This window comes from Bos indicus, chromosome 6 (assembly GCF_029378745.1).
Source record: "Bos indicus isolate NIAB-ARS_2022 breed Sahiwal x Tharparkar chromosome 6, NIAB-ARS_B.indTharparkar_mat_pri_1.0, whole genome shotgun sequence".
In the NCBI taxonomy this organism is placed as follows: Eukaryota; Metazoa; Chordata; class Mammalia; order Artiodactyla; family Bovidae; genus Bos; species Bos indicus.
In genome coordinates this window covers 22,899,075-22,926,412 of record NC_091765.1, presented here as the reverse complement: position 1 = coordinate 22,926,412, position 27,338 = coordinate 22,899,075, and the positions used below count along the sequence as shown (strand labels likewise).

The 27,338-nt window shown below is 40.4% G+C and overlaps 1 protein-coding gene across 2 annotated transcripts in view; it reads right to left on the bottom strand.

The window, feature by feature from the left end:
* MANBA (mannosidase beta) overlaps window positions 1-27,338 on the bottom strand; it is a 127,666-nt gene that overhangs the window by 22,461 nt on the left and 77,867 nt on the right. For both annotated transcript variants that reach the window (XM_019962379.2, XM_019962381.2), the window contains exons 12-13: window positions 19,826-20,044; window positions 13,591-13,755 (exon numbers count right to left, since the gene is read on the bottom strand). In XM_019962379.2, the coding sequence (XP_019817938.2) occupies window positions 13,591-13,755; window positions 19,826-20,044 (384 nt within the window). The remainder of the gene's footprint in view (window positions 1-13,590; window positions 13,756-19,825; window positions 20,045-27,338) is intronic.

The following is a 27,338-nucleotide window of genomic DNA, read 5'->3' as shown; positions in this document are numbered from 1 at the left end:
AAGAGCAACACTTTTTTTTTTTTAACAATCCAAATTCTTTCAGATCTTTGTTAACATGTATTATAACTTATTATATTGTAACATATATTGTAATACTTTGGCCACCTGATGTGAAGAACTGACTCATTGGAAAAGACCCTGATGCTGGGGAAGATTGAAGGTGGGAAGAGAAGGGGACGATAGAGGATGAGATGGTTGGATGGCATCACTGACTCAAAGGACATAAGTTTGAGTAAGCTCTGGGAGTTAGTGATGGACAGGGAAGCCTGGCATGCTGCAGTCCATGGGGTCTCAAAGAATCTGACATGACTAAGCTTCATGGGAAATAGATGGGGAAACAGTGGAAACAGTGTCAGACTTTATTTTTTTGGGCTCCAAAATCACTGCAAATGGTGACTGCAGCCATGAAATTAAAAGATGCTTACTCCTTGGAAGGAAAGTTATGACCAACCTAGATAGCATATTCAAAAGCAGAGACATTACTTTGCCAACAAAGGTCCGTCTAGTGAAGGCTATGGTTTTTCCAGTGGTCATGTATGGATGTGAGAGTTGGACTGTGAAGAAGGCTGAGCGCCGAAGAATTGATGCTTTTGAACTGTGGTGTTGGAGAAGACTCTTGAGAGTCCCTTGGACTGCAAGGAGATCCAACCAGTCCATTCTGAAGGAGATCAGCCCTGGGATTTCTTTGGAAGGAATGATGCTCAAGCTGAAAGTCCAGTACTTTGGCCACCTCATGTGAAGAATTGACTCATTGGAAAAGACTCTGATGCTAGGAGGGATTGGGGGCAGGAGGAGAAGGGGATGACAGAGGATGAGATGGCTGGATGGCATCACTGACTCGATGGATGTGAGTTTGAGTGAACTCCAGGAGTTGGTGATGGACAGGGAGGCCTGGCGTGCTGCAATTCATGGGGTCGCAAAGAGTCAGACACAACTAAGCAACTGAACTGAACTGATTGTAACTCATGCATTTACAGTTTTGTATTCTACTCAGTTAATTTTCACCTATGAACACTTCCATGAGACGCACTGGCATTTTCTATATATCTCTGTGCTTTAAAGGGTTATATAGTTATAGCTTGAGGAATCATTCTCCAGTGATTATTAGGCATTTGAATGGTTTGCAGCTTTTTCTTTAAATACAAGAATTAAGAACATTTTATGTTCAAATTAATCTCTTTGCTTCTTGTGTTGTCTCTCTTGTCAATATATGACAATATAATGTCGTATAACATGTCAATATATGACAAAATAATGCGATAATACAATTTCAATATAATGTGTCAATATATGACACATTTTAAAGTCCTGGTTGCATGCTGCTCTATTATGTTCCACTTGAGAGATTGCCATAAGCTAGTAGCCTGCAGTCAGGGCTCAGCCCACACAGGTTTTAATTGGCTCACAAAGCAGGTGCTTCTTGTCTCTCATTGTTGTTGGTATTATAGTTTAGTGTCTTAAGTCAAGGCCTGTATACTCCATTTTGCCACAATCCCCAATATTTACACTCTCATCCATTTAAATTACCTGCTGGGCTCCTACAAACATTGAGTTTTCAGTCCCTAAACTACTCCAACTCTCAGAATCACTTGCAAAATATATTTACTTCTGTATATTTAACCATTTCTGAGCTGTCATTTACCTTGTCTGGCTTAATAAGTAAGCATTAGCGATTCTTTTATACTTAGAAAAAAATTTTAAGGCAAGCAGGACTCCTAAGCCTTGCTAGGAATGAAAAGAAAAGAGCACTAGGTAAGCCCTACCTCATAGCCGATCACACCAGAACTTGATGTGAAAGTGACCACCAAGGCTCTTCAGGGCCCCGGGTTCTGTCGTGTGCACCCTGGAGCACCCTCCACAAACAGCTGGTGCCATGCCTGGAACACGCATCTGGGTTTATCCATACCAGCGGGTGCCAGTTAGGGCTAATGAATGACACCTTTGTTCATAAAAATGCAGAAGACCATTGCCCACTGTCCATCTTAAAGGGAAACTGTATAATCCTACTTGCCTGGAAAAAAATCTCTACAACTGTCTCTTTCCCTTCAAAAATTGTACCCATATTTATACATTCATGCATTTTTCTCCTAAAGAAAACAGTCTTTATACATAAGAAGGATAAATGCTTAGTCATTTCCTAGGTTACTCAGTCCCACTGTTAGCAGACAAATCTTATTTTAGTTTTAGAAATATGCCTATTTTCAGCAGCTCACTTGATTACACTTAGGAAATCAGTCTCCTCAGAGAAACACGGCATGGGAAAAAGAAATGGGACCAGGACAGCAAGACCTAGGTTCCAATTCCAGCTATGCCACTGTGATACAGGTTGCTGTGTATAAAACCCCTATCTCCCCTTCCTTCAGATTGGTAGGGTTATACCTGGGTTATACGCTCAGAACCACACCTCTGCCTTTGGAACTAGGAGTAGCCATGTGATAAGTTCTCCTGATATATTTACTTAAAATTATCTTGACAATAACAGTCTTCCTATAAAGCCACTTTTAAACTGGATATAACTCATGCCACGCAACTTACTCTTTTACAGTTTACAATTCATTGGTTTTTAGTATAGTCACATGTTGTGCAAATCTTACCACTACATAATTTCAGAATATTTTCATTATCCTCCCCCACAAAACTCTGTGCTGGTTAATACAGTGTTATTCCTGTATTATACTGCTCATTCTTCCCTCTCCTCTGCTTCTGGAAACCACTCATCCACTTTCTGTCTCCATACATTTGTCTATTCTGGACGTTTCATGTAAGTGGTATAACACAATACGTACAATACAATTTGTGACTGACTTCCTTCAGTTAGCCTGAAGTTTCCAAGGCTCACCCATGTTGGACTATGTACCAGTACTTCAAACCTTTTTATTCTGCTGGATACTATTTCATTGCATGGATATGCCACATTTTGTGTATCCACTTATTGGTTGATACACATTTAGATTGTTTTAACTTTTCAGCTATTATGAACTTTGGGGCAGAGCTTTTTGGGTGAATATGTTTTCCATTTTCTTGGATACATCCCTAAGAGTAGAATTTCTGTGTCCTATGGTAATTGTTTTAACTTTTGGGACACTGACAAACTTTTTCATAGTAGCTGTACCATTTTATTAATACATTCCCACTAGCAAACCATTTGAGGTTCTAATTTCTCTACATCCTTATCGTGATGGTTATAACTTTATGTGTGAATCTGACTGGGTTAGGGGATGCCTCCTCAGGTCACAAGGGGTCGGACTGAGCTCACACACACACACACATGGCTGGTAAACACTATTTCTAGGTGTGTCTGTGAAGATGTTATTGGTGATTCCATAGATGAAGAAGGTCGGTCCTCATGAATGAGGGTGAGTGTCATCACAGGCGGCTGAATGGCCTGGATAGAACAAAAGAGTAGAGGAAGGGTGCATTCTCTCTCTTGAGCTGAGGCACAGCTTCTCTAACTCCCAACACTGGAGTTCCTGGTCACTGGACCCTGGGACTCCAGATCTTACAGCAATGGCGCCTCAGTTCTCAGACCTCAAGCTGAATTATACCATAGTCTTTCCTGGTTTTCCTTCATGCAGACGGCAGACTGTAAGATGTCTTGGCCTCCGTAATCATTTAAGGCAATTCCTATCATAAATTTCCTGTTTTATATATCTATGTGCTAAGTCGCTTCAGTTCTGCCCAACTCTTTGCAACCATATGGACTGTAGCCCACCAGGCTCCTCTGCCCATGGGATTCTCCAGGCAAGAATACTGTAGTGGGTTGCCATGCCCTCCTCCCGGGGATCCTCCTGACCCAGGGATCAAACTCAAGTCTCTTATGTCTCCTGCATTGGCAGGTGGGTTCTTTACCACTAGGGCCACCTGGGAAGCCTCTATCTATCTATCTATCTCTATGTATCATATTTGGTCTGTTTCTCTAGAAAACACTGACCAATATACTTAACCAATATTTGTCTCTTTTTTCTTTTTTTTTTAAATTCCAGATATCCTAATGGATATGAGTGGTATCTCATGTGGTTTTGATTTGTACTTTCCTAGTGGCATACTGTGCATCTTCTCATGTACCTACTGGTCATGTTCACTGGACAAATGTCTATTCAAATATTTCACTCATTTGTATATTAGGTTGTCTTCTTCATTACTGTGTTGTAAGAGTTCTTAATATGTTCTGGACATTAGACCCTTACTAGATACATGACTTGTACATTTTTTCTCCCAATTCATGGATTATCTTGTCACTTCTGTAATAGTGTCCTTGACACACAAGTTTTTAATTTTGATGAAGTCCAATTGAATTTTTTCTTCAGTTGCTTCTGCTTTGATGTCATATCTAAGACACTGTTACATAATCAAAATTCACAAAGATTCACACCTATATTTTCTTCTAAGAGTTTCACACATTTGGATCTTTAATCCATTTTAAGTTCATTTTTGTATATAGTGTGAGGTGGAAGTCTAAATTCATTCTTTGACATGTGGTTATTCAGTTATTCAAGCACCATTTGTTCAAAGCACTATTCTTTCTCCATTTCGTCATCTTAGCATCCTTGGAGAAAATCAGTTGGCCATAGATGGGCTGATTTTTGGACTCTCAAGTCTATTCAATCAATCCGTGTCTGTCCTTTGTTAGTACCACAGTGCCTTGATTACTACGGTTTTGTAGTAAGTTTTAAAAGCAGGAAGTGTGTCTTCCAAATTTGTTCTTTTTCAAGATGGTTTCGACTGTTCTGAGTGCCTTGCATTTCTATATAAATCTTAGGATCACTCTGCCCATTTTTCCAAAGACGGTAGTATAATTTTGATAGGAGTTATGCTGAATCTGTAAATCAGTTTGTGGAGTTCTTAACAGTAGTAAGTCTTCCAATCCATTAACACAAAATGTCTTCCCATTTCCTTAATTTCCATCACTAATGTTTTGTAGTTTTCAGTGTGCAAGTCTTATATCTCTTCAGTTAAATATATTCCAAAGTATTTTATTCTTTTTGCTACTATTGTAGATGGTTCTGTTTAGTAAACTTCACTTTCAAACTGCTTATTGCTTAAAATACAATTGATATTTGTATATTGATCCTATATCCTGCAAAGTGGCTAAATTAATTTACTGGTTCTAATAGATTTTAGGTAGTTTTTATGGTTTTCTATATATATAAGATCATGCATCTGCAAATACAGTTTTTACTTCTTTCTTTCCAATTTGAATGCCTTTATTTCATTTTCTGGCTTAATTGTGCTGACCAGAATCTCCAGTACAATGTTGAACAGAAGGGACAAGGGAAGGCTTCTTTGTCTTCTTCCTCATTTTAGGGAGAAAGCATTCTTTCCTCCACTATTAAATTTGATATTGGTTACGGGTTCTTCATAGATGGCTCTCTTTCAGGTCAAGGGAGCTCCTTTATCTTCCTAGTTTGTTGAATTTTTTATCATGAAAGGGTGTTACATTTTGTCTAGTGCTTTTTCTTCATCTATTGAGATTATCATTATATAGTTGCTTTTCCTTCATTCTATTAACATAGTATATTATATTGGTTGACTTTCATATGTTGAACAAGTCTTCTATTCCTGAGATAAATCCTACTTTTGATATATAAACCTTTTTCTGTGTTGCTGGATTTGAATTGCCGCTATTTTGTTGATTTTTTTTTTTCTGTCTATACTCATCTCTAGTCTAGTGTAGTCGCTCAGTCACGACTCTTTGCAATCTCATGGACTCTATGTAGCCTGCCAGGCTCCTCCGTCCATGGAATTCTCCAGGCAAGAATACTGGAGTGGGTGGCCATTTCCTTCTCCAGGGGATCTTCCCGACCCAGGGATCGATCCCTGCATTTCAAGCAGATTCTTCCCCATCTGAGCCACCAGAGAAGCCCATAAGGGTACTCACTGGCATGCAGTCACTTTTCTTGGTATGTCTTTGTGCAGTTTTGGTATCAGGAGAACAATGTCTTCATAGAAAGAGTTTAGGAAGTGACTTTGCCTCTTCTATTTTGGTGGAATATTTTGTGAAGGGTTGTTTATCTTTCCTTATGTGTTTTTTAGAATTCACTTGTGAAGCCATCTTTAAGGGAAGCCCTTTAAGTACTAACTCAACTTCTTTAGTTGTTAAAGGTCTGCTCACAGTTTTTTCTTGAGTAAGTTTTCATAGTTTGTGTGTTTCTATGGATTTGTCCATTTCATTTAGGATATACGACTTGTTGCCCTACAGCTGTTTATAATATTCCATAATGACTCTTTTTTTTTTATCCAGTAAGGTCAATAGTAATGTTCCCTCTTTCATTCCTGATTTAGAAATTGAGTCTCCTCTCTCATCTTCTTGGCCAAGCTAGCTAAATGTTTTTCAATTTTGTTGATCTTTTCAAATAATTAACTTTTGATTTTGTTCATTTTCTCTATTGTTCCAATAAGGACTTTTTTAATGTGCTAAATTTCTAATGTCTGCTTTACTTAACTGCTGAAAATTTGATGTTATAATTTAACTAAACACCTCAGTAGTTACAGAATTTCCCTTATCTCAGCTGTAGAGAGATTTAATAGTGTATTTTAAAGCAGAAACCTACTTCATTCATTGCCCTGAGGACTTGGGAAAAATACTTAACTGTTCTGAGCCTCTGTTTCCTCGTGTGTAAAAGGAAAACAGTAACAGAGATGTCAGGAGATGTTGTTCAAATTACATGAGAATGTATACGAAGCACCTCATGCCTCAGGGCCAAGTATTTCAGTAGACATGCAAAGAATGCTGATCTCTGCTTGATTGTTAAATTACATGATGTATATGAATACAACATACTAGTGTGTAATATGTGATGTTAGTAAGCATACCTTCATTCCCTTTCTTTACCCACCCTACCCCTAAATTTAAAAGTTCAGCATGTTCTGGATCCCCACCACATTTGCTTACCAAAAAGGAAACTGTTTCAGAGTAGCAGGTATCATCAACACCTGGGCCTACCGCATAGTCTGTTTTTCACCACCCCCTGCCCCCACCTTGCTGCTTATGATCAAGTCACTTGCAATGTAGTAGATTAAATGGATCCCACCTGGAAAATCCCATGGATGGAGGAGCCTGGTAGGCTGCAGTCCATGGGATCGCTGCGAGTCAGACACGACTGAGCGACTTCACTTTGACTTTTCACTTTCATGCATTGGAGAAGGAAATGGCAACCCACTCCAGTGTTCTTGCCTGGAGAATCCCAGGGACGGGGGAGCCTGGTGGGCTGCCGTCTATGGGGTCTCACAGAGTCAGACATGACTGAAGTGACTTAGCAGCAGCACCAGCAAAGTACATCACCAAACTTCTAGCGCTCATTACATGCTCAATAAATACACGAAGAATAAATGAAAGCACTAGAGGGGGCTATAAGCTAATGGGTTAGTGAAGACAGTCCACAGGCCAGCTTCCTCTCTAGCTGGCTAGCAAGAAACCATGGTGGTCAAGTAAGTCACCTAACAGATTCGTTAGTGTAGACAGTCCCCAAACTAAGCAGCAAGGTCTGTGTGACATAGCTGAAGAGAGTGTGCCTAGGCATGTAGGTTATTTGGAATACAACAGGTTAAAGTAGGACAATGAAAAGTAGGGCAAGATTATTTTGGAACATTAGAAGAATTAAAGAGGTAAGAGCCTAAGGGATGCCTTTGTGGTTGCAAGATAAAGAGAAGCCAGGGAAGGATCTAAATGTAAAGAAACTTATTGCACAGCTTTCTCAGCCAAGAGTTTTCTGAAAGTTGCATACAAAATAGATTCCTTAATAAGTAAGTAAGCAAGTAAGTGAAGTTGCTCAGTCGTGTCCAACTCTTTGCAACCCCATGGACTGTAGCCTACCAGACTTCTCCATCCATGGGATTCTCCAGGCAAGAATACTGGAGTGGGTTACCATTTCCTTCTCCAGGGGATCTTCCCAACTACGGGATAGAACCCGGGTTTCCCACATTGGAGGCAGACGTTTTAACCTCTGAGCCACCACAGAGGTTTAAATTTAGAATTTATTCTAAATTCCTTAATAGAATGTCTTAAAAATTGGCACACAGGCAAGTACCCTGGTTCTTCAGAACAGTATAACGGATTATGAGAGTAAGATCAAGAGGTGGGAGTGGGAACAGAGAAAATAGGCCAATGCAAGATTTACTTCTTGTATGTACACTAAAGATGACTGTTCTAATATGAAACTAATAAGGAAAGAAACACTTGTTAACATTTCCTGTCTATACTCAGTCAAGAAAGTCCAACACTAAGGATAAACAAACAAAAAATCATAATTCTGATTTCTTTCATCTCAGATCCATCAAGCATCAGAAAGTCTCAAGGTAGAACCAACAAGTCCAGTTCCCAGCCAATGCCTGATAGGAAGCTCATACTTACAGGATCAGACAAAAGTCATCACCAAGAAAAACCACCAATACATAATTCCACTGTACACCAGTCCCTGGGTTTCCCAGGTGGCTCAGTGGTCCACCTGCCAATTCAGGAGACACAGGAGACGTGGGTTTGATCCCTGCGTCAAGAAGATCCTCTGAAGAACGGAATGGCTACACACTCAAGTATTCTTGCCTGGCAAATTCCATGCACAAACGAGCCTGGCAGGCTATCCATGGGGCCACAAAGAGTCGGACACAACTGAATGACTGAAAACACACTCACACCCCAGCTCCTAACTGTGTATCTCCAATGTTCATGAGTTTGAAAATAACAATTATTTCTGTTAGTTCTTTGAATGTGTTTTGAGGAAACAGAATAAAGTAACCACAATAAAATGAACAGCTGGGAGGGGGGAAGCCAGCATGAAAACACAACAGCTGAAAAGGTTCACACATAACACATATGCACAGGAATAGGGACTATCCTATTTCATATATCAAAACTGAGATGCTTTTATAGAATATTGGCCATGAAAAATGGCAGCCCACTCCAGTACTCTTGCCTGGAAAATCCCATGGACGGAGGAGCCTGGTAGGCTGCAGTCCATGGGGTCGCTAAGAGTCGGACACGACTGAGCGACTTCACTTTCACTTTTCACTTTCATGCATTGGAGGAGGAAATGGCAACCCACTCCAGTGTTCTTGCCTAGAGAATCCCAGGGACGGCGGGGCCTGGTGGGCTGCTGTCTATGGGGTCGCACAGAGTCGAACACGACTGAAGCGACTTAGCAGCAGCACATACTTTAAAAGGGACAAATATCTGTACCACAACTTCTTTATCCATTCATCTATCAATAGACACCTAGGCTGCTTCCAGGTCCTAGCTATTGTATACAATGCTACAATGAACACTGGGGTACATGTGTCTTTTTGAATTATGCTTTTCTGGGCAAGTCAGAAAGAGAAAAACAAATATCATACATTAACACATATACATGGAATCTAGAAAAAATGTTCCTGATGAACATATTTGGAGGGCCGGAATAGAGATGCAGACAGAGAACAGACTTGTGGAAAGAGTGCGAGCAGAGTGTGGGGCTGACTCACAGAGCAGTGTTGAAACATGCATTGCCATGTTTCACACAGACGGCTAATGGGGAGCTGCTGTGTAACACAGGAAGCTCAGCCAGTGCTCTGTGACAGTCCAGAGGAGAGTGATGAGGGTGAGGCCCGCAAGGCAGGGAACATGTGTATACTTAACGGCTGATTCACAGTGATGTACGGCAGAGACCAACACACCTTTGTAAAGCAATTATCCTCTAATTAAAAATTTTTACAAAAGGAGAGGATATATATGTATACTTATAGCTGATTCATGTTGTTGAACAGCAGAAACACACACAACATTGTAATTATCCTCCAATTAAAAAAATTATCACCAAAAAAGGGACAAATATCAACAGAATCCTTAAACTTGTGTTCTATGAAGTAAGTTTATAAATTACATATCACATGAACAAAACTTCTTGAACTGATAATAGTTGAAAAGTTAAAATTCTCTTCATCAGTTTGTTCCAAAAAAGAGTATTCTTTTGGCTGACAGTTTTCTGTTTCAACTTCCATCCAGGGTTTTGTGTTTTTATACAGGAGAAAACTGATGAGAATAAGCTTGAATAAAAATTGGAACATTTGCTGACATGGAAAAATTAAAATGTCTAATACATTACTTCCAGAGAAGGCAATAGCACCCCACTCCAGTACTCTTGCCTGGAAAATCCCATGGACAGAGGAGCCTGGTAGGCTGCCCTCTATGGGGTCGCACAGTCGGACACAACTGAAGCGACTTAGCAGCAGCAGCAGCAGCAATATGTTACTTCATATCAACTCATACTACTGAGATTAGGTTCTGCCCTTCTCTCTGAGAACTTGAAACAAATTTAGCAGAAATAAAAGATAAATAAACAGTTGCTTTCAAATAGTCTTACATGGTGCATTCACAGGTTCATGAAATAAAATAGGCAAATGTAAATATTAAGATGAAAATATTGTCTATGTACACCCGTGGCGGATTCATGTCAATGTATAGCAAAACCATTACAGCCTTGTAAAGTAATTAGCCTCCAATTAAAATAAATAAATTTATATTAATAAAAAGAGAAAATATTGTCTAAAATCCAGGTTGTTCTTTTCTTTAGGAGTTAAACGTAACATGGATGTAGAGAGCAGACATGTGGACATGGGTGGGAAGAAGGGAATGGTGGGACGAACCAGGAGATTAGGTTTGACATTTATACACTACCACGTGTAAAACAGCTAGCTAGTGGGAACCTGCTGTATAGCACAGGGAGCTCAGCTCGGTGCTTTGTGATGACCTAGAGGGGTAGGATGAAGGGGGAGGGAGGTCCACGTGGGAGGGGATATATGTATACATACAGCTGATTCACTTCATTGTACAGCAGAGACTAACAGTGTAAACCAATTATACTCCAAAAAAAGTCAAACATAAGTTTATCACATAACTCAGCAAGTTTACTCATATATTTCTACTCAAGATACATGAAAATATAGGTAGAAAGATGTGTATGCAAATATTCATATTAGTATTATTCATAATAGTTAAAAATGTAAAATAACCCAAATGTATATCAACTGATGAATGGACAAATAAAACATGATCTCCATACAACAGGCTATTATTCAGCAAGAAAGAGAAATGAAGTACAGATACATGCTATAACGTGGAAGAATTTCAAAAACATTATGCTCAGTGAAAGAAGCCACATACCAAAGAGGGGTATTATACGATTCCAGCTATAAGAAATGTTGAGAAAATAAAATCTACAAAGACAGAAAGCAAATTAATGTTTGCTGAAGACTGGAAGTGAGAAAGGAGAGTGATCACAAATGGGTAAGATAGATTTTTCTGGAGTGTCAGAAATGTTCTAAAATTGGATTATGGTGATGGTCACATGACTGAACAAATATACTAAAAATCACTTAACTGTACACTTAAAACAAGTGAACTTTATGGTATGTCAATTTATATCTCAACAGAGCCATTAAAAAAAATCTAGTGAGGTGCATAATATAATATGAACAGATCTTCAGTGTATAACTCAGTGAATTTTAACATATGTATACACCCATGTAACCAGCACCCAGAGAAAGACACAAAACTTTTTTAGCATTCCAGAAAGTTTCCTTGTACCCTTTTCTAATCATAAGGCATCAACTTCCTCCACAAGAGTGGTTACCACTAATTTGCTGTATATCACCTTGACTCATTTTGTCCACAGTGAAATTTCAATGTTTCTTTTGCTCAACATAACATCTGTGAGATTTATCTGAGTTGAAGCTGATATCAGTAGTTCATTCTTTTTTTATTGCTGTGGAGCCCTCTTGGGCTTCCCTGATACCTCAGTTAGTAAAGAATCCGCCTGCAATGCAGGAGACCCTGATTCGATTCCTGGGTTGGGAAGATCCCCTGGAGAAGGGAAAGGCTACCCACTCCAGTATTCTGACCTGAAGAATTCCATGGACTGTGTAGTCCATGGGGTGACAAAGAGTCGGACACAACTGAGTGACTTTCACTTTCATTCCACTGTATAAATATTCCACAATTTGTAAGTTCTTCTGTTAAAGAACATTTTGGTTGTTTCCAGTTTGGGGGTATTATGAATAAACATGTAATGAACATTATTTTAGATGTCTGGACACAACTGAGTGACTTTCACTTTCATTCCACTGTATAAATATTCCACAATTTGTAAGTTCTTCTGTTAAAGAACATTTTGGTTGTTTCCAGTTTGGGGGTATTATGAATAAACATGTAATGAACATTATTTTAGATGTCTGTGACAGACATATGCACTTGTTTTTGTGGGCACACAACTAAGAGCAGAAATGCTGATTCAAGGAGGAAGCAAATGTTTAGCTTGGGTACAAACTGCCTTAAAATTTCCCAAACTGTTTAGACAAATGTCCAGCCCTACCAACAATGTCTAGAAGTTCCAGCTGTCCCACCTCCTCACCAACATTGGTATTGTCAATCTTTCTAACTTTAGCCATTGTGCTAAAATTACATTGTGTACACAGTGTGTAGGAGTATCCTGGCATGGCTCTAATTTGCATCTCCTTAATTAAGAATGAAACTGAGCGCATTTGCATATACTTTCTGACCATCTGGCTACCTTCTCTGATGAAGTGCCTGATCAAGAATTACTTCTTAATGCCACTAGGAAAAAAAACTTAAAAAAAAAAAAAAGATGAGGTATAAAATACAAAGAATAATAATTATAGCAATAGTTGAATAAAATAATTTAGTGTTAATTACTCAAATTATGCTTTCAAAAGTTGGGAAATATGAAGCTGGAATAAAACATGAAAAAATATAAGAATATTAAATTCTTTGTCTAAAATAAAAAAAAAAAGAACTGTGTCCATTTTTAACAGGTTATCTTTTTCTTATTGCTTTACAGAAGTGCTTTATTCTAAATACAAATCCTTTATCAGATATATGTACTGCAAACATTGTTCTCTAATCTGTGGCTTGCATCTTCTCTCTCCTGATGATGCTTTGATACACAGATGTGTATAATTTTAATGAAGTTCAATTTATCATTATTTTCCTTCATACTGTTTTTTATGTTCTGTTTAAGACACTGTTTGCCTATGCCAAGGTCATGAAGATAATCTCCTACAGTCTCTCCTAGAAGCTTTATTGTACTACCTTTCCCAGTTGAGTGATCATTAATTAATTTTTGTATATGGGGATCATAGCTCATTTATTTCCCATAAAGATACCCACTTGATACAGTACTGTTTATTGATAAGACTATCTTTTCCCACAGATTGCAATGGCATATTGCACCATTAGTCGATGACTGTATCGTACATGAGTCTGTTTTTGGTCTCTCCTGTGTTCCATTTTCTCATTTTATCCTTGGCAAATGCTACTTTAGACTTAATTATGGAACCTTGATAGTAATCTTGAACTAGGGAATATTTGAATACACAATTTGTTATAGAATTCTGTGAGCTGTTCTTTTAAGAAAGACAAATGCCACACATTTTACTATTTCAGGTTTTACCTGTCATCATATCTCTATTTTGAAGAAGATAATTTTTTTTAAATCAGCAAGATGAAACCCTGAATATTTTTCACCACAAAAGGCTTACAAACTCTACAGGATCTCTTACGTTAACTGCAGATAGCTGTTGAAGCCCAGAATGAAAACGGCTTACCTGAGTAAGATAAAGAGTGTCTTTGAACCTGCGTAGTTGATCTGTACTGTTTGGGAGCTTGAAGTGAAGTTCAATCTGGTGAAGCATTTCATTGTTACCATTAATCAAATGTTGCCGATGAAGTGCAAAGCTGCTTCTGTAAGACCAGTCCTCTTCAGAGGAAACCTTTTGAGTAAAGAATAAGAGATTCAAACTGGGAAGTTAGAGGAGTGAAACTACCCTTTTCTGAATTCCTGGCAAACTTGGAAAATGATACACACTGGAAAAGAGCTCTGGGACCAACCTCACATTTAGGCATCATATTTGTTATTAGTGCAAGACTAGGCTTATTCTCGGAGAAGGCAATGGAACCCCACTCCAGTGTTCTTGCCTGGAGAATCCCAGGGACGGCGGAGCCTGGTGGACTGCAGTCCATGGGATCTCGAAGAGTCGGACACGACTGAGCGACTTCACTTTCACTTTTCACTTTCATGCATTGGAGAAGGAAATGGCAGCCCACTCCAGTATTCTTGCCTGGAGAATCCCAGAGACGGCGGAGCCTGGTGGGCTGCCGTCTATGGGGTCGCACAGAGTCGGACACGACTGAAGCGACTTAGCAGCAGCAGCAGCAGCCTTATTCTATTTGGTATTTCTATCAAAAGGCTTCTCTCATCAAAACATGTTTGCTTTTTTTAGAATATTCATTATGCACATTTTAAAATGTCATCTCATGAAAGCATAGAAACTGTCAAAACTGAATAATAAACTGAAAATAACATTCTTTTAAAACTGTCAATTCTTTAACAATAATAAAATATCACCAGTGTACCTTTTACAGAAAAAAAAGCAATAGTTCTGGCTTCCAGGCCTGTGATTTAATGAACTGTTAGCATGTGACAAAGATGTAAGACAACTGCTGGCTACATCTGAAAATATCAGAGTTTAATTTTAATCCAAGCTACACAGAGACTGAAAAAACATGTTCTGCTCCACCCTGAAAAAACCCTGAAAATTAGAAAACTTAATAATCCCTGTTTATAAAATGACTTATAATTCCCAGTGATCATGCAATGCATAGACCAATCCACTTAAAAAGGAAAAAGGTATTCCTTAGGAATTTATTTATACCAAAATACATGCAATATACACTGGCCATACTTAATAAGGGTGTCTTTCCAAATTGAATTAATTTTTGGAAAATGTTACCACCAGACAGAATACTAATTACTATTACTTATTTGAGACAGAGGTATTAGTATTTACAGTCATCCTGTACACATTTGAGATGCACAAGCCTTTACCAGCAATAGCTTTTCCTTCTTTCTATATTTCCTTCTTTTCAAAGTCGGAAATTTCTCCAGGCCTTTCAGCCCTCTGACTGCTAATAATCTGAATATATTCCATAATCATAAATCTGATCTGTTTGTGGGAAGCTTTCTACCTTCTGGTAGCTATGCTTTGAAATTCTTGTAAATGTCAGCTGTAATGATGCTACAACCAGAAAACAAGCCTTTATTGTCTCAGTTTCTGTGGGTCAGGAATCCGGGCTCAGCTTAGCACGGTGCTTCTGCCTCTCCCAGAGGCTGCCTTCATCTCGAGGCTCCACTGGGATGGAGGTGGGGAATACTGCCTGAAGGACTGATTGATCTATCTGACTGATATTCTAAAGTTCTGAGCACATGGTAGATAAGTAGTTACTTATTCAGTGAATATCCAGAGTAGCGGTTCTCAATCCTAGATGCACATCAGAACCCTAGGAGAGTTAAAATAAGGAAAGAAAAGCTCACACGACACCTTAGAACAAGTGAATCCAAGTTTGGGGGGGTACAGTCCAGGCGAGAAAAACATCTGAGAGTGATTCTACTGTATATTCAGGGTCTGCATCTAGGGCAAAAGTGTCAGATAAGGCTCTGATTGCTTTCAAAATATTAACTCACTTAATCATCATAACAACCCTATGACTAAGTACTATTATCACCCTGTTTTACAGAATGAGGAAACCAGGCACAGAAAGATTAAGTTACTTGCCCAGAATCCAAAGCTAGTTAGTGTAGTCTAGCTCCAACTTTCTTTTAAACCATATAGCTAGTGTTGACTTTGGAGAAGGCGATGGCACCCCACTCCAGTACTCTCGCCTGGAGAATCCCATGGGCAGAGGACCTGGTGGGCTGAAGTCCATGGGGTCGCTAAGAGTCGGATACGACTGAGTGACTTCACTTTCGCTTTTCACTTTCATGCACAGGAGAAGGAAATGGCAACCCACTCCAGTGTTCCTGCTTGGAGAATCTCAGGGACAGGGGAGCCTGGTGGGCTGGTGTCTTATGGGGTCGCACAGAGTCGGACACGACGCAGCATTGACTATATGAATAGTAACAATAGCTTACATTTTAAGAGCTCATCACTATGTATCAAGAACTCTGCTGTGTTTCAATGTATTAATTTAGTGTTTATACACAATCATATGGCACACATGCATATCTGAATGTGAACACACACAAAAAAACAAATGCTCCTTGAAGTATCTACTACTATTAACCCCAATTTACAGATGAGAACATTGAAATTCAAAAAGAATGAATGATCTGTTCAAGGCAATATAGCTAGTGTTGCTGCTGCTGCTGCTAAGTCGCTTCAGTCGTGTCCAACTCTGTGCGACCCCAGAGACGGCAGCCCACCAGGCTTCCCCGTCCCTGGGATTCTCCAAGCAAGAACACTGGAGTGTATAGAAGTTCTAATATACAAATGCTGATCAGTTTATTACAAAACCCAGGATTAGATCTGATAGAGTGCCTGAAGAACTATGGATGGAGGTCTGTAACACTGTATAGGAGGCCATGATGAAAACCATTCCCAAGAAAAAGAAATGCAAAAAGGTAAAATGGTTGTCTGAGGAGGCCTTACAAATAGCTGAGAAAAGAAGAGAAGTGAAAGGCAAAGGCGAAAAGGAAAGATACCTCCATCTGAATGCAGAGTTCCAAAGAACAGTGAGGAGAGATAAGATAGCCTTCCTAAGTGATCAATGTAAACAGAGGAAAAAATAGACTAGAAAAGACTAGAGATCTCTTCAAGAAAATTAGAGATACCAAGGGAACATTTCATGCAAGTTCAGTTCAGTTGCTCAGTCATGGCCAACTCTTTGCAAACCCACGGACTGCAGCACAGCAGGCCTCCCTGTCCATCACCAACTCCCGGAGCTTGCTCAGACTCATGCCCATTGAGTCAGTGATGCCATCCAACCACCTCATCCTCTGTCATCCCCTTCTCCTTCTGCATTCAATCTTTCCCAGCATCAGGGTCTTTCCCAATGAGTCAGTTCTTCGCATCAGGTGGCCAAAGTATTGGAGCTTCAGCATCAGTCCTTCCAATGAATATTCAGGACTGATTTCCTTTAGGATGGACTGATTTGAGGACAGAGGATGAGATGGTTGGATGGCATCATCAACTCGATGGACATGAGTTTGAGTAAGCTCCAGGAATTGGTAATGGACAGGGAAGCCCAGTGTGCTGCAGGCCATGGGGTCGCAAAGACTGGACACGACTGAGTGACTGAACTGATCTGATCTCCTTCCGGTCCAAGGGATTCTCAAGAGTCTTCTCCAACACGACAGTTCAAAAGCATCAATTCTTCAGTGCTCAGCTTCCTTCATAGTCCAACTCTCACACGCATACATGACTACTGGAAAAACCATAGCTTTGACTAGATGGACCTTTGTTGACAGAGTAATGTCTCTGCTTTGTAATAGGCTATCTAGGTTGGTCATAGCTTTTCTTCCAAGGAGCAAGCATCTTTTAATTTCATGGCTGCAATCACCATCTGCAGTGATTTTGGAGCCCCCCAAAATAAGGTCTCTCACTGTTTCCATTGTTTCCCCATCTATTTGCCATGAATTGATGAGACTTGATGCCATGATCTTAGTTTTCTGAATGTTGAGTTTTAAACCAACTTTTTCACTTTCCTCTTTCACTTTCATCAAGAGGCTCTTTAGTTCTTCTTCACTTTCTGCCATAAGGGTGGTGTCATCTGCGTATCTGAAGTTACTGATATTTCTCCCAGCAATCTTGATTCCATCTTGTGCTTTATCCAGCCTGGCACTTCACATGATGTACTCTGCATATAAGCTAAATAAGCAGGATGACAATATACAGCCTTGACGTACTCCTTTCCCAATTTGGAACCAGTCTGTTGTTTCATGTCCAGTTTTAACTGTTACTTCTTGACCTGCGTACAGGTTTTTCAGGAGGCAGATAAGGTGGTCTGGTATTCCCGTCTCTTTCAGAATTTTTCACAGTCCATTGTGATCTACACAGAGGCTTTGGTGTAGTCAATAAAGCAGAAGTAGACGTTTTTCTGGAACTCTTGCTTTTTCGATGATTCAGTGGATGTTGGCAGTTTGATCTCTGGTTCCTCTGCCTTTTCTAAATCCAGCTTGAACATCTGGAAATTCACAGTTCACATACTGTGGAAGCCTGGCTTGGAGAATTTTGAGCATTATTTTGCTAGCGTGTGAGATGAGTGCAATTGGGTGGTAGTTTGAACATTGTTTGGCATTGCCCTTCTTTGAGATTATAATGAAAACTGACCTTTTCCAGTCCTGTGGCCACTACTGAGTTTTTCAAATTTGCTGACATATTGAGTACAGCACTTTCACAGAATCAAATTTTTTCACGCAAAGATGGGCACAATAAAGGACAGAAATGGTATGGACCTAACAGAAGCAGACGATATTAAGAAGAGATGGCAAGAATACACATAAGAAGTATATAAAAAAGATCTTAATGACCCAGATAACCACAATGGTGTGATGACTCACCTAGAGACAGACATCTTGGAGTGAGAAGTCAAATGGGCCTTAGGAAGCATCACTACAAACAAAGCTAGTGGAGGTGATGGAATTCCAACTATTTAAAACATGGAAACTTACATTACCATGGGGTGGGGGAGGGGGGACAATGGTGGGACTGCTGAGAACAGCTGTCACTCGGACTTCACTGCCTTGTAAGGCATCGTGGCTGTGTTCCCCAGCCCCCTGGCGTCTCAGAATGCCTCCCTTCACTTCAACAAACTTAGAGTGGCCAAAAAGAACTATGACCTGAGGATCCTGGAGCAAGCCAGATCCCAATAAATGGAAAAGAGAAGGGACCAGCATGGCAGGGGTCGGGGCAAGGTGGAGGGGATCGAGGGGCCCTGTCAGACCACAGACAGAGGCAGAGAGTAAGATAAGGTCCACAGACAGACACTGAACTGGAGCCTAAGACGGTGGGGATGAAGATGGAAACAGACACTCACACCGGCACTGGACTCTTTCTCACTCCCCTGCCAAGGGTCCCTCCTTTTCCCTGGTTGGCCCACGTCTGCTTCCCTCTCTTTCCTATCCTCTTCTATCATTTTTTATCTCCTCTCTCACCATGCAATTAATTCATATTTTTTGGTCAGGTAGAATTGGGAGGGTCCCATACTCCCCCATTCTCCTATTTCCCTTATCATTCCAAGCTCCCTTTTCTTTTTTGGTCTTTATAAATATATTTATATGGACAGAATTAAGAAAAATTGATTTCCCCTCTCACCCCATCTTGTCTCCCCAAACCCCACAGAGTTTAAACTTGGGCCTCCATCCACACCCCCAGAACACTGTATATTGTTTGAGGTTTGTGCCGCAGTAACAGACACAGTAGTGAGTTGCACATACAGATGTTTGCTGGGTGTATTCACTGTAACTTTTTTATTTAATCTGATTTTTTGTTTGTTGGGGGGTTCTTTGGGGGGCAATTGCTTTTGTTTTTAAATATAAAAAAAATTCTGTCGCTGGGAAAATAAAAAGGAATGCTACAACATAATAACATCAGACAAAGGTTTATTTACTCATTTCTCTTACTGTAGCAAACTATCCAGTTCTGAGTATCCATAAATAATAAAAACAGTTGTAGGACATATAGAAAGTAGTAAGTGAAAGTAATTTTCATGTATTTCACATAACAAATCAGGTTTAAGTAATCACTGGCTTCCCACTGAATTTTTAAATGCTCTTGAAAGAATGTAAATAAAAGCAATATGGAAAAGTTATAATCCACAAAATGATGACTATAACAGTTTAGTGCCCCAAAAGTTAAGGATAAAAAGTTCTTCCCTATTATCTTCTTCCTAAACTTCTGTTTAAACAAGAAATAGATTTCATTTGACTTTCGGAACCACGGTGAGGAAGTGACATATGCCCATAGTCTACAATTCTGAATCCCTGGGAAATCAAAGATGGCTTACCTTTTCTAATGTACTGAAGGAAGGCCAGGACTGATATCCATACTCAGATACAAATCGAGCTTTGGGGAAAGTTCTCCAATTCCAGCAGTCACTCACATAATCATAAAAATGTACGTCCCCATAATTCAGGTCATAGGGGTTTGGAGAGAGCCAACCTTCTGCAATGGTTTTGGCCCCATTTGTAGGACTGGATGTGATAAAAGGACGAGTCTGGTCTCCCTGAATTCAGAAATAAAATGGTTAAAGAGATAATATTTTCACCCAGTAAAGTACAGATCACTTACTTCTTTAAAAGTATCATCAGGTCCCAGAAATGCCAAGTTGTCATTTAGTCAAGTAGCTAATAGAAAAATGATAGAGCCACCTACATTCTTCACATTTGACAGCCACCAGCACATTTCTGCTGTTTGCCAATCCTTCATATTTCTTTTTTACTTTAATTTAGCTGCACAGAGTCTTAGTTGTGGTATTCAGGCTCTAATTCTCTGATCAGGCATTGAATCCAGGCCTCCCTCAAGCTCAGCGGCTTAACCACTGGACCACCAAGGAAGTCGCTCTTCATATCTTTTCATAATGCTGCTGCTGCTGCTAAGTCGCTTGCTTCAGTCGTGTCTGACTCTGTGCGACCCCATGGACTGCAGCCCACCAGGCTCCTCCGTCCATGGGAGTTTCCAGGCAAGAACACTGGAGTGGGTTGCCATTTCCTTCTCCAATGCAGGAAAGTGAAAAGTGAAAGTGAAGTCGCTCAGTCATGTCCGACTCTTAGCGACCCCATGGACTGCAGCCCACCAGGCTCCTCCGTCCATGGGAGTTTCCAGGCAAGAATACTGGAGTGGGTTGCCATTGCCTTCTCCGTTTCATAATGAATCATAGCTTATACCTCACAGCAGCTGTTCCTAATCTTTTCCAATCATGTCTTACCTACACTTGACCTTCCCCCATCATGGGTAGTATACAGTCTGGTACAGAATTCTGGCCTAGTGACATTTTGAGCCTAATAAGTTTTTGTTTTGTGTATGTATGCTGTGAGTGGGGGAGGTTTTATATCAATACACTCTATGATGTTGAGCAGCATACCTGACCTCTACCTACTAGACACCAGTAATACCTAACCCCCACTCCCCTCAAAAAATTCTACAGACATTGCCAAATGTTCTCCTGTATCTTGGGAACAAAATCACTTCCACTTGAGAAACAAAGGTCTAATGGTTTAGAATGGGCTATGGATCGTTTCTTGGCCTTTTGGCTATAATTAAGTGTAGAATGGGATATGGAATCAGAGGAACATGAGTTTAAATCTCAAATTAGAATCATATTGTTTTGGGACAGGTCTAAGCCTCAGTTGTCTTATCTGTAAAATGGGGATAATAAATAGTACTTCTGTCATTGGGCTATTGTGAAATGGTAAAAAAAAAAAAAAAGGAAATGTGTGGAAGAGATGGCTCAGGGTCCACTGAAATTCATATTTCCATTTCTGTAATTTGGAGCTGCCTGTAGGATGTGGCTTCTTAACCTATTCGAAGTCTGTGAGACTACATTCTCGTTGTCTTCCCCAGTTCACAGGCAAAGGCCTAGGAGATGGTGGAGATGGGAGGAGTCTGGGTCTCGAAAAACAGGAGAGCTGCCTGCCCATTAGAAACAGCCATTCTGTAGTGTTACTCAGTAAAAAAGAAACTTTTACTACATAAACCACTAAAACGCTGCAGTTTGTTACAGCAGCCAGGATATAATTATTTAATCCAGTACCTAGCGCTCAAAATGTTTTAATTATTATCTCACTTAATGAACTGACTTCCTATTTCATTGAGAAGAATCATTCATTTAGCAAGTCTCTCTCAAGTGTTTACTGCGAGTCAGGCATTTTTCAGCAAGAACGAGAGAGAGAATCTATGGCAATGTCAAGTATTAATGCATCAAATCTCTGCTGAGCATTTACCATGCACCAGGTATGCAGTTTTTGCTATATACTGGAGGTTCAGCAAGGAACAAGGCAGACATGCTGACTGCCCTCTTAAAAGTGTAGACTGAGGGGGGCGGTCCTAAGACGGTGGGGGAATAGGACGGGGAGACCACTTTCTCCCCCACAAATTCTTTGAAAGATCATTTGAATGCTGAGAAAATTCCACAAAACAACTTCTGAATGCTGGTGGAGGACACCAGGCACCCAGAAAGGCAGCCCATTGTCTTCAAAAGGAGATAGGACAAAGTTTCTAAACACCAGGGAACCCTCTCACCGGTAGGTTTGTGGGGAGTTTTAGAACCTCAGAGGGCAACATAACCGGGAGGAAAAAAACAAATAAATAAAACCCACAGATTCCGCACCTAACCACAACTCCCAGTGGAGAAGCCCAGACGCTCGCATCCGCCACCAGCAAGTGAGGGCTGAACAGGGAGGCACGGGCTGCATTGCTTAGCCTAAGGACTGGGCCTGAATGCCCTGAGGACAATCTGAGGGAGCTAACATGAGACAGCAACCCAAACTGTGGGATAGCCAGAGAGAAAGAGAGAAAAAAGACAAAGAGAGAGAGAGAACTTTCCCGTAAAAAGCTCTAACCTAAGGCACTGCCCAGAGAAGGCAATGGCATCCCACTCCAGTACTCTTGCCTGGAAAGTCCCATGGACGGAGGAGCCTGGTAGGCTGCAGTCCATGGGGTCGAGAAGAGTAGGACACGACTGAGCGACTTCCCTTTCACTTTTCACTTTCATGCATTGGAGAAGGAAATGGCAGCCCACTCCAGTGTTCTTGCCTGGAGAATCCCAGGGACAGGGGAGCCTGGTAGGCTGCCGTCTCTGGGATCACACAGAATCGGACACGACTGAAATGACTTAGCAGCAGCAGCAGCAAGGCACTGCTGGCCCGCTCACAGAACAAAGGACTGAGCGAATACCAGAGGAGAGCTAGCCAGCTGAGGACCAGCCCATCCCCCACCAGAGGCAAGGAGGCAGCCGGGTGACAGCCAGAAGCGGAAGGCAAGGGGCAAACTCGGGCCCAGAGACAGCATCCTCTACTGTGAGCAGGCTCCCAGTTGCTAACCAAGTCTTCCTGGGATCCTGGACGGTTGACATTTGCCAGAAGGGTTGCAACCATAGATCAGCTCCCCAGAGGAGACACACAGCACAACTGAGATGGTGCTCCTGCTGCGCACCCAGGAAACCCAAATGGCCGGGACAAGGCAGGTGATAAGATGCACTGCCCACCTGGGGACTGTGCGCTCACCAAGCACCTGATCTCCTGAGCTGCTCAGACCTGGGAAGGGCAAAAAATGCAGACCCAACGGAGTCTGTGCCTTTGTGGAGTACATGAGAACCTGAACCTGAGCGGCTTAGACCTGGGAAGTGCACGCAACCCAGGGCCCACTTTAGAACGTTCCCCTGCAGAGCAACCTGGAGCCTGAGCAGCGTAAACCAGAAAAGCACACACGCCGTGAGTGGGGGCAAACCCAGTGTGGCCCAGACACTGCAAGCACTCCCCACACATGCCAGTGATATTTGTTTGCAGTGTTCCTCCCTCCCTGCAGCACAATTGAACAAATGAGCCTAAATAAATGACCACCTTCGCATCCTTGTGTTAGGGCAGAAATTAGACACTGAAGAGACTTGCAAACAGAGGAAGCCAAAATAAACAAAGAAGAGGGAACTGCTTTGGAAGTGACAGGTGCAAGAGATTAAAACCCTGTAGTTAGAATTGACTATATTGGAAGGGGCCTATACACCTTCAGAAGAAGTATAAGCTGGAACACGGAACTATCTGAAACTGAACTGACCCCTCAACAGCTCCAGAGTAAATTCTAGATATATCTTACTATTATCATTTTTTTAATTTTTAAGTTCTTTATCACTCCTTTAATTTTCATTTTTAAAACCTATTACCTTGTAAAAAAAAAAGACCTTATTTTTAAAGCAAATTTCATATATATATTTTATAATTTTTGCAATTTTGTTTTGTTTTTTTAATATTGTATTTTTTAGAGTCTAACCTCTACTCTAGATTTTAAATTTTTGCTTTTTGGTATTTGTTATCAATTTTGAACCTTTAAGAATCCAATCTTCAGTACCTATTTTTACTTAGGAGCATGATTATTGGCTTGATTGCTCTCTCCCCTTTTGACTCTCCTCTTTCTCCCCCAGGTCACCTCTATCTCCTCCCTCCCCATTCTCTTCTCTACTTAACTCTGAATCTCTTTGGGTGTTCCAGAATGTGGAGAACACCTAGGAAACTGATTACTGGCTAGACTGGTCTCTATCCTTGTGACTCCTTCTCCTCTCCTCCTGGTCACCTCTATCTCCTTCCTCTCTCTTCTTCTCTATGTAACTCTGTGAACCTCTCTGAGTGTTCCAGACTGTGGAGAGCAAATAGGGAATTGATTACTGACTAGATTGCTCTCTCCCCTTTTGAATCCCCCTCTTCTCCTCCTGGTCACCTCTATCTCCCTCCTCCCTCTTCTCTTCTCCATGTAACTCTGTGAACCTCTCTGGGTGTCCCTCACTGTGGAGAATCTTTTCACCATTAACCTAGATGTTTTATCATTGGTGCTGATGGAGAAGTCTTGAGGCTACTGTAAGAATAAGACTGAAAGCCAGAGACAGGAGGCTTAAATCCAAAACTTGAGAACACTAGAAAACTCCTGACTCCAAGGAACACTAATCGACAAGAGCTCATCCAAAAGCCTCCATACCTACACTGAAACAAGCTCCACCCAAGAGCCAACAAGTTGCAGAGCAAGACATACCGAGCTAATTCTCCAACAACCCAGGAACACAACCCTGAGCACTAAAATACAGGCGGCCAAAAGTCACACCAAACCCACAGACACCTCAAAACTCACTACTGGACACTTCACTGCACTCCAGAGAGAACAGATCCAGCTCCACCCACCAGAACACCGACACAAGCTTCCCTAACCAGGAAATCTTGACAAGCCACTCATCCAACCCCATCCACAGAGAGGAAACTCCACAATAAAAAGGAACTACAAACTTCCAGCATACAGAAAGGCCACCCCAAACACAGCAATCAAAACAAGATGAAAAGGCAGAGAAATATTCAGCAGGTAAAGGAACATGATAAAAGCCCACCAAACCAAAGAAGAGGAGATAGGGTGTCTACCTGAAAAAGAATTCAGAATAATGATGGTAAAAATGACCCAAAGTCTTGAAAGCAAATGGAGTTACAGATAAATAGTCTGGAGACAAGGATTGAGAAGATGTAAGAAAAGTTTAACAAGGACCTAGAAGAAATAAAAAAGACTCAATCAATAATGAATAATGGAATAACTAGATCAAAAGCACTCTGGAGGGAACCAATTGTAGAATAACTGAGGCAGAAGATAGGATAAGTGAGGTGGAAGATAGAATGGTGGAAATAAATGAAGCAGAGAAGAAGAAAAGAATTAAAAGAAATGAGGACTACCTCAGAGACCTCTGGGACAATGTTAAACACCCCAACATTCGAATCATAGGAGTCCCAGAAGAAGAAGACAAAAAGAAAGACAATGAGAAAATACTTCAGGAGGTAATAGTTGAAAACTTCCCTAAAATGGGGAAGGAAATAATCACCCAAGTCCAAGAAACCCAGAGAGTCCCAAACAGGATAAACCCAAGGCAAAACACCCTAAGATACATAATAATCAAATTCACAAAGATCAAACACAAAGAACAAATATTAAAAGCAGCAAGGGAAAAACAACAAATAACACACAAGGGGATTCCCGTAAGGATAACAGCTGAACTTTCAATAGGAACTCTTCAGGCCAGGAGGGAATGGCAGGACATACTTAAAATACGACAACCCAGATTACTGTACCCAGCAAGGATCTCATTCAAATATGAAGGAGAAATCAAAAACTTTACAGACAAGCAAAAGCTGAGAGAATTCAGCACCACCAAATCAGCTCTTCAAAAACGCTAAAGGATCTTCTCTAGAGAGGACACACAGAAAAGGTTTATAAACTCGAACCCAAAACAACAAAGTAAATGGCAACAGGATCATACTTATCAATAATTACCTTAAATCAATAATTACCTTAAATTATTGGTAATAATAAGTTGAATGCCCCAACCAAAAGACAAAGACTGGCTGAATGGATACAAAAACAAGACCCCTATATATGCTGTCTACAAGAGACCCACCTCGAAACAAGTGACACAATACAGACTGAAAGTGAAGGGCTGGAAAAAGAGATTTCATGCAAATGGAGACCAAAAGAAAGCAGGAGTAACAATACTCATATCAGATAAAATAGACTTTGAAATAAAGGCCATGAAAAGAGACAAAGAAGGACACTACATAATGATCAAAGGATCAATCCAAGAAGAAGATGTAACAATTATAAATATATATGCACCCAACATAGGAGCACTGCAATATGTAAGGCAAATGCTAACAAGTATGAATGGGGAAATTAACAGTAACACAATAATTGTGGGAGACTTTAATACCCCACTCACAACTATGGATAGATCAACTAAACAGAAAATTAGCAAGGAAACACAAACTTTAAATGATACAATGGACCAGTTAGACCTAATGATATCTATAGGACATTTCACCCCAAAACAATTAATTTCACCTTTTTCTCAAGTGGACATGGAACCTTCTCCAGGATAGATCACATCCTGGGCCGTAAATCTAGCCTTGGTAAATTCAAAAATTTGAAATCATCTCAAGCATCTTTTCTGATTACAATGCAGTAAGATTAGATGTCAACTACTGGCATCACCGACTCAATGGACATGGGTTTGGGTAGACTCCAGCAGTTGGTGATGGACAGGAAGGCCTGGAGTGCTGCAGTTCATGGGGTTGCAAAAAGTTGGACACGACTGAGCAACTGAACTGAACTGAAAGGAAAAAAACCACTAAAAATACAAACATATGGAGGCTAAACAACACACTTCTGAATAACCAACAAATCACAGAAGAAATCAAAATATGCATAGAAACAAATGAAAATGCAAATACAACAATCCAAAACCTATGGGATTCAGTAAAAGCAGTGCTAAGCGGAAGGTTCATAGCAGTACAAGCCTACCTCAAGAAACAGGAGAAAAATAAAATAAATAACCTAACTCTACACCTAAAGCAACTAGAAAAAGAAGAAATGAAGAACCCCAGGGTTAGTAGAAGGAAAAGAAATCATAAAAATTACCGCAGAAATAAGTACAAAAGAAACAAAGGAGACCACAGCAAAAATCAAAAGCTAAAAGCTTGTTTTTTGAGAAGATAAATAAAATAGATAAACCATTAGGCAGACTCATCAAGAAAAAAAGGGAGAAGAATCAAATCAACAAAATTAGAAAGGAAAATGGAGAAATCACAACAGACAACACAGAAATACAAAGGATCCTAAGAGACTGCTACTAGTAACTATATGCCAATAAAATGGACAACTTGGAAGAAATTGACAAATTCTTAGAAAAGTATAACTTTCCAAAACTGAACCAGGAAGAAATGGAAAATCTTAACAGACACATCACAAGTACGGAAATTGAAACTGTAATCAGAAATCTTCCAACA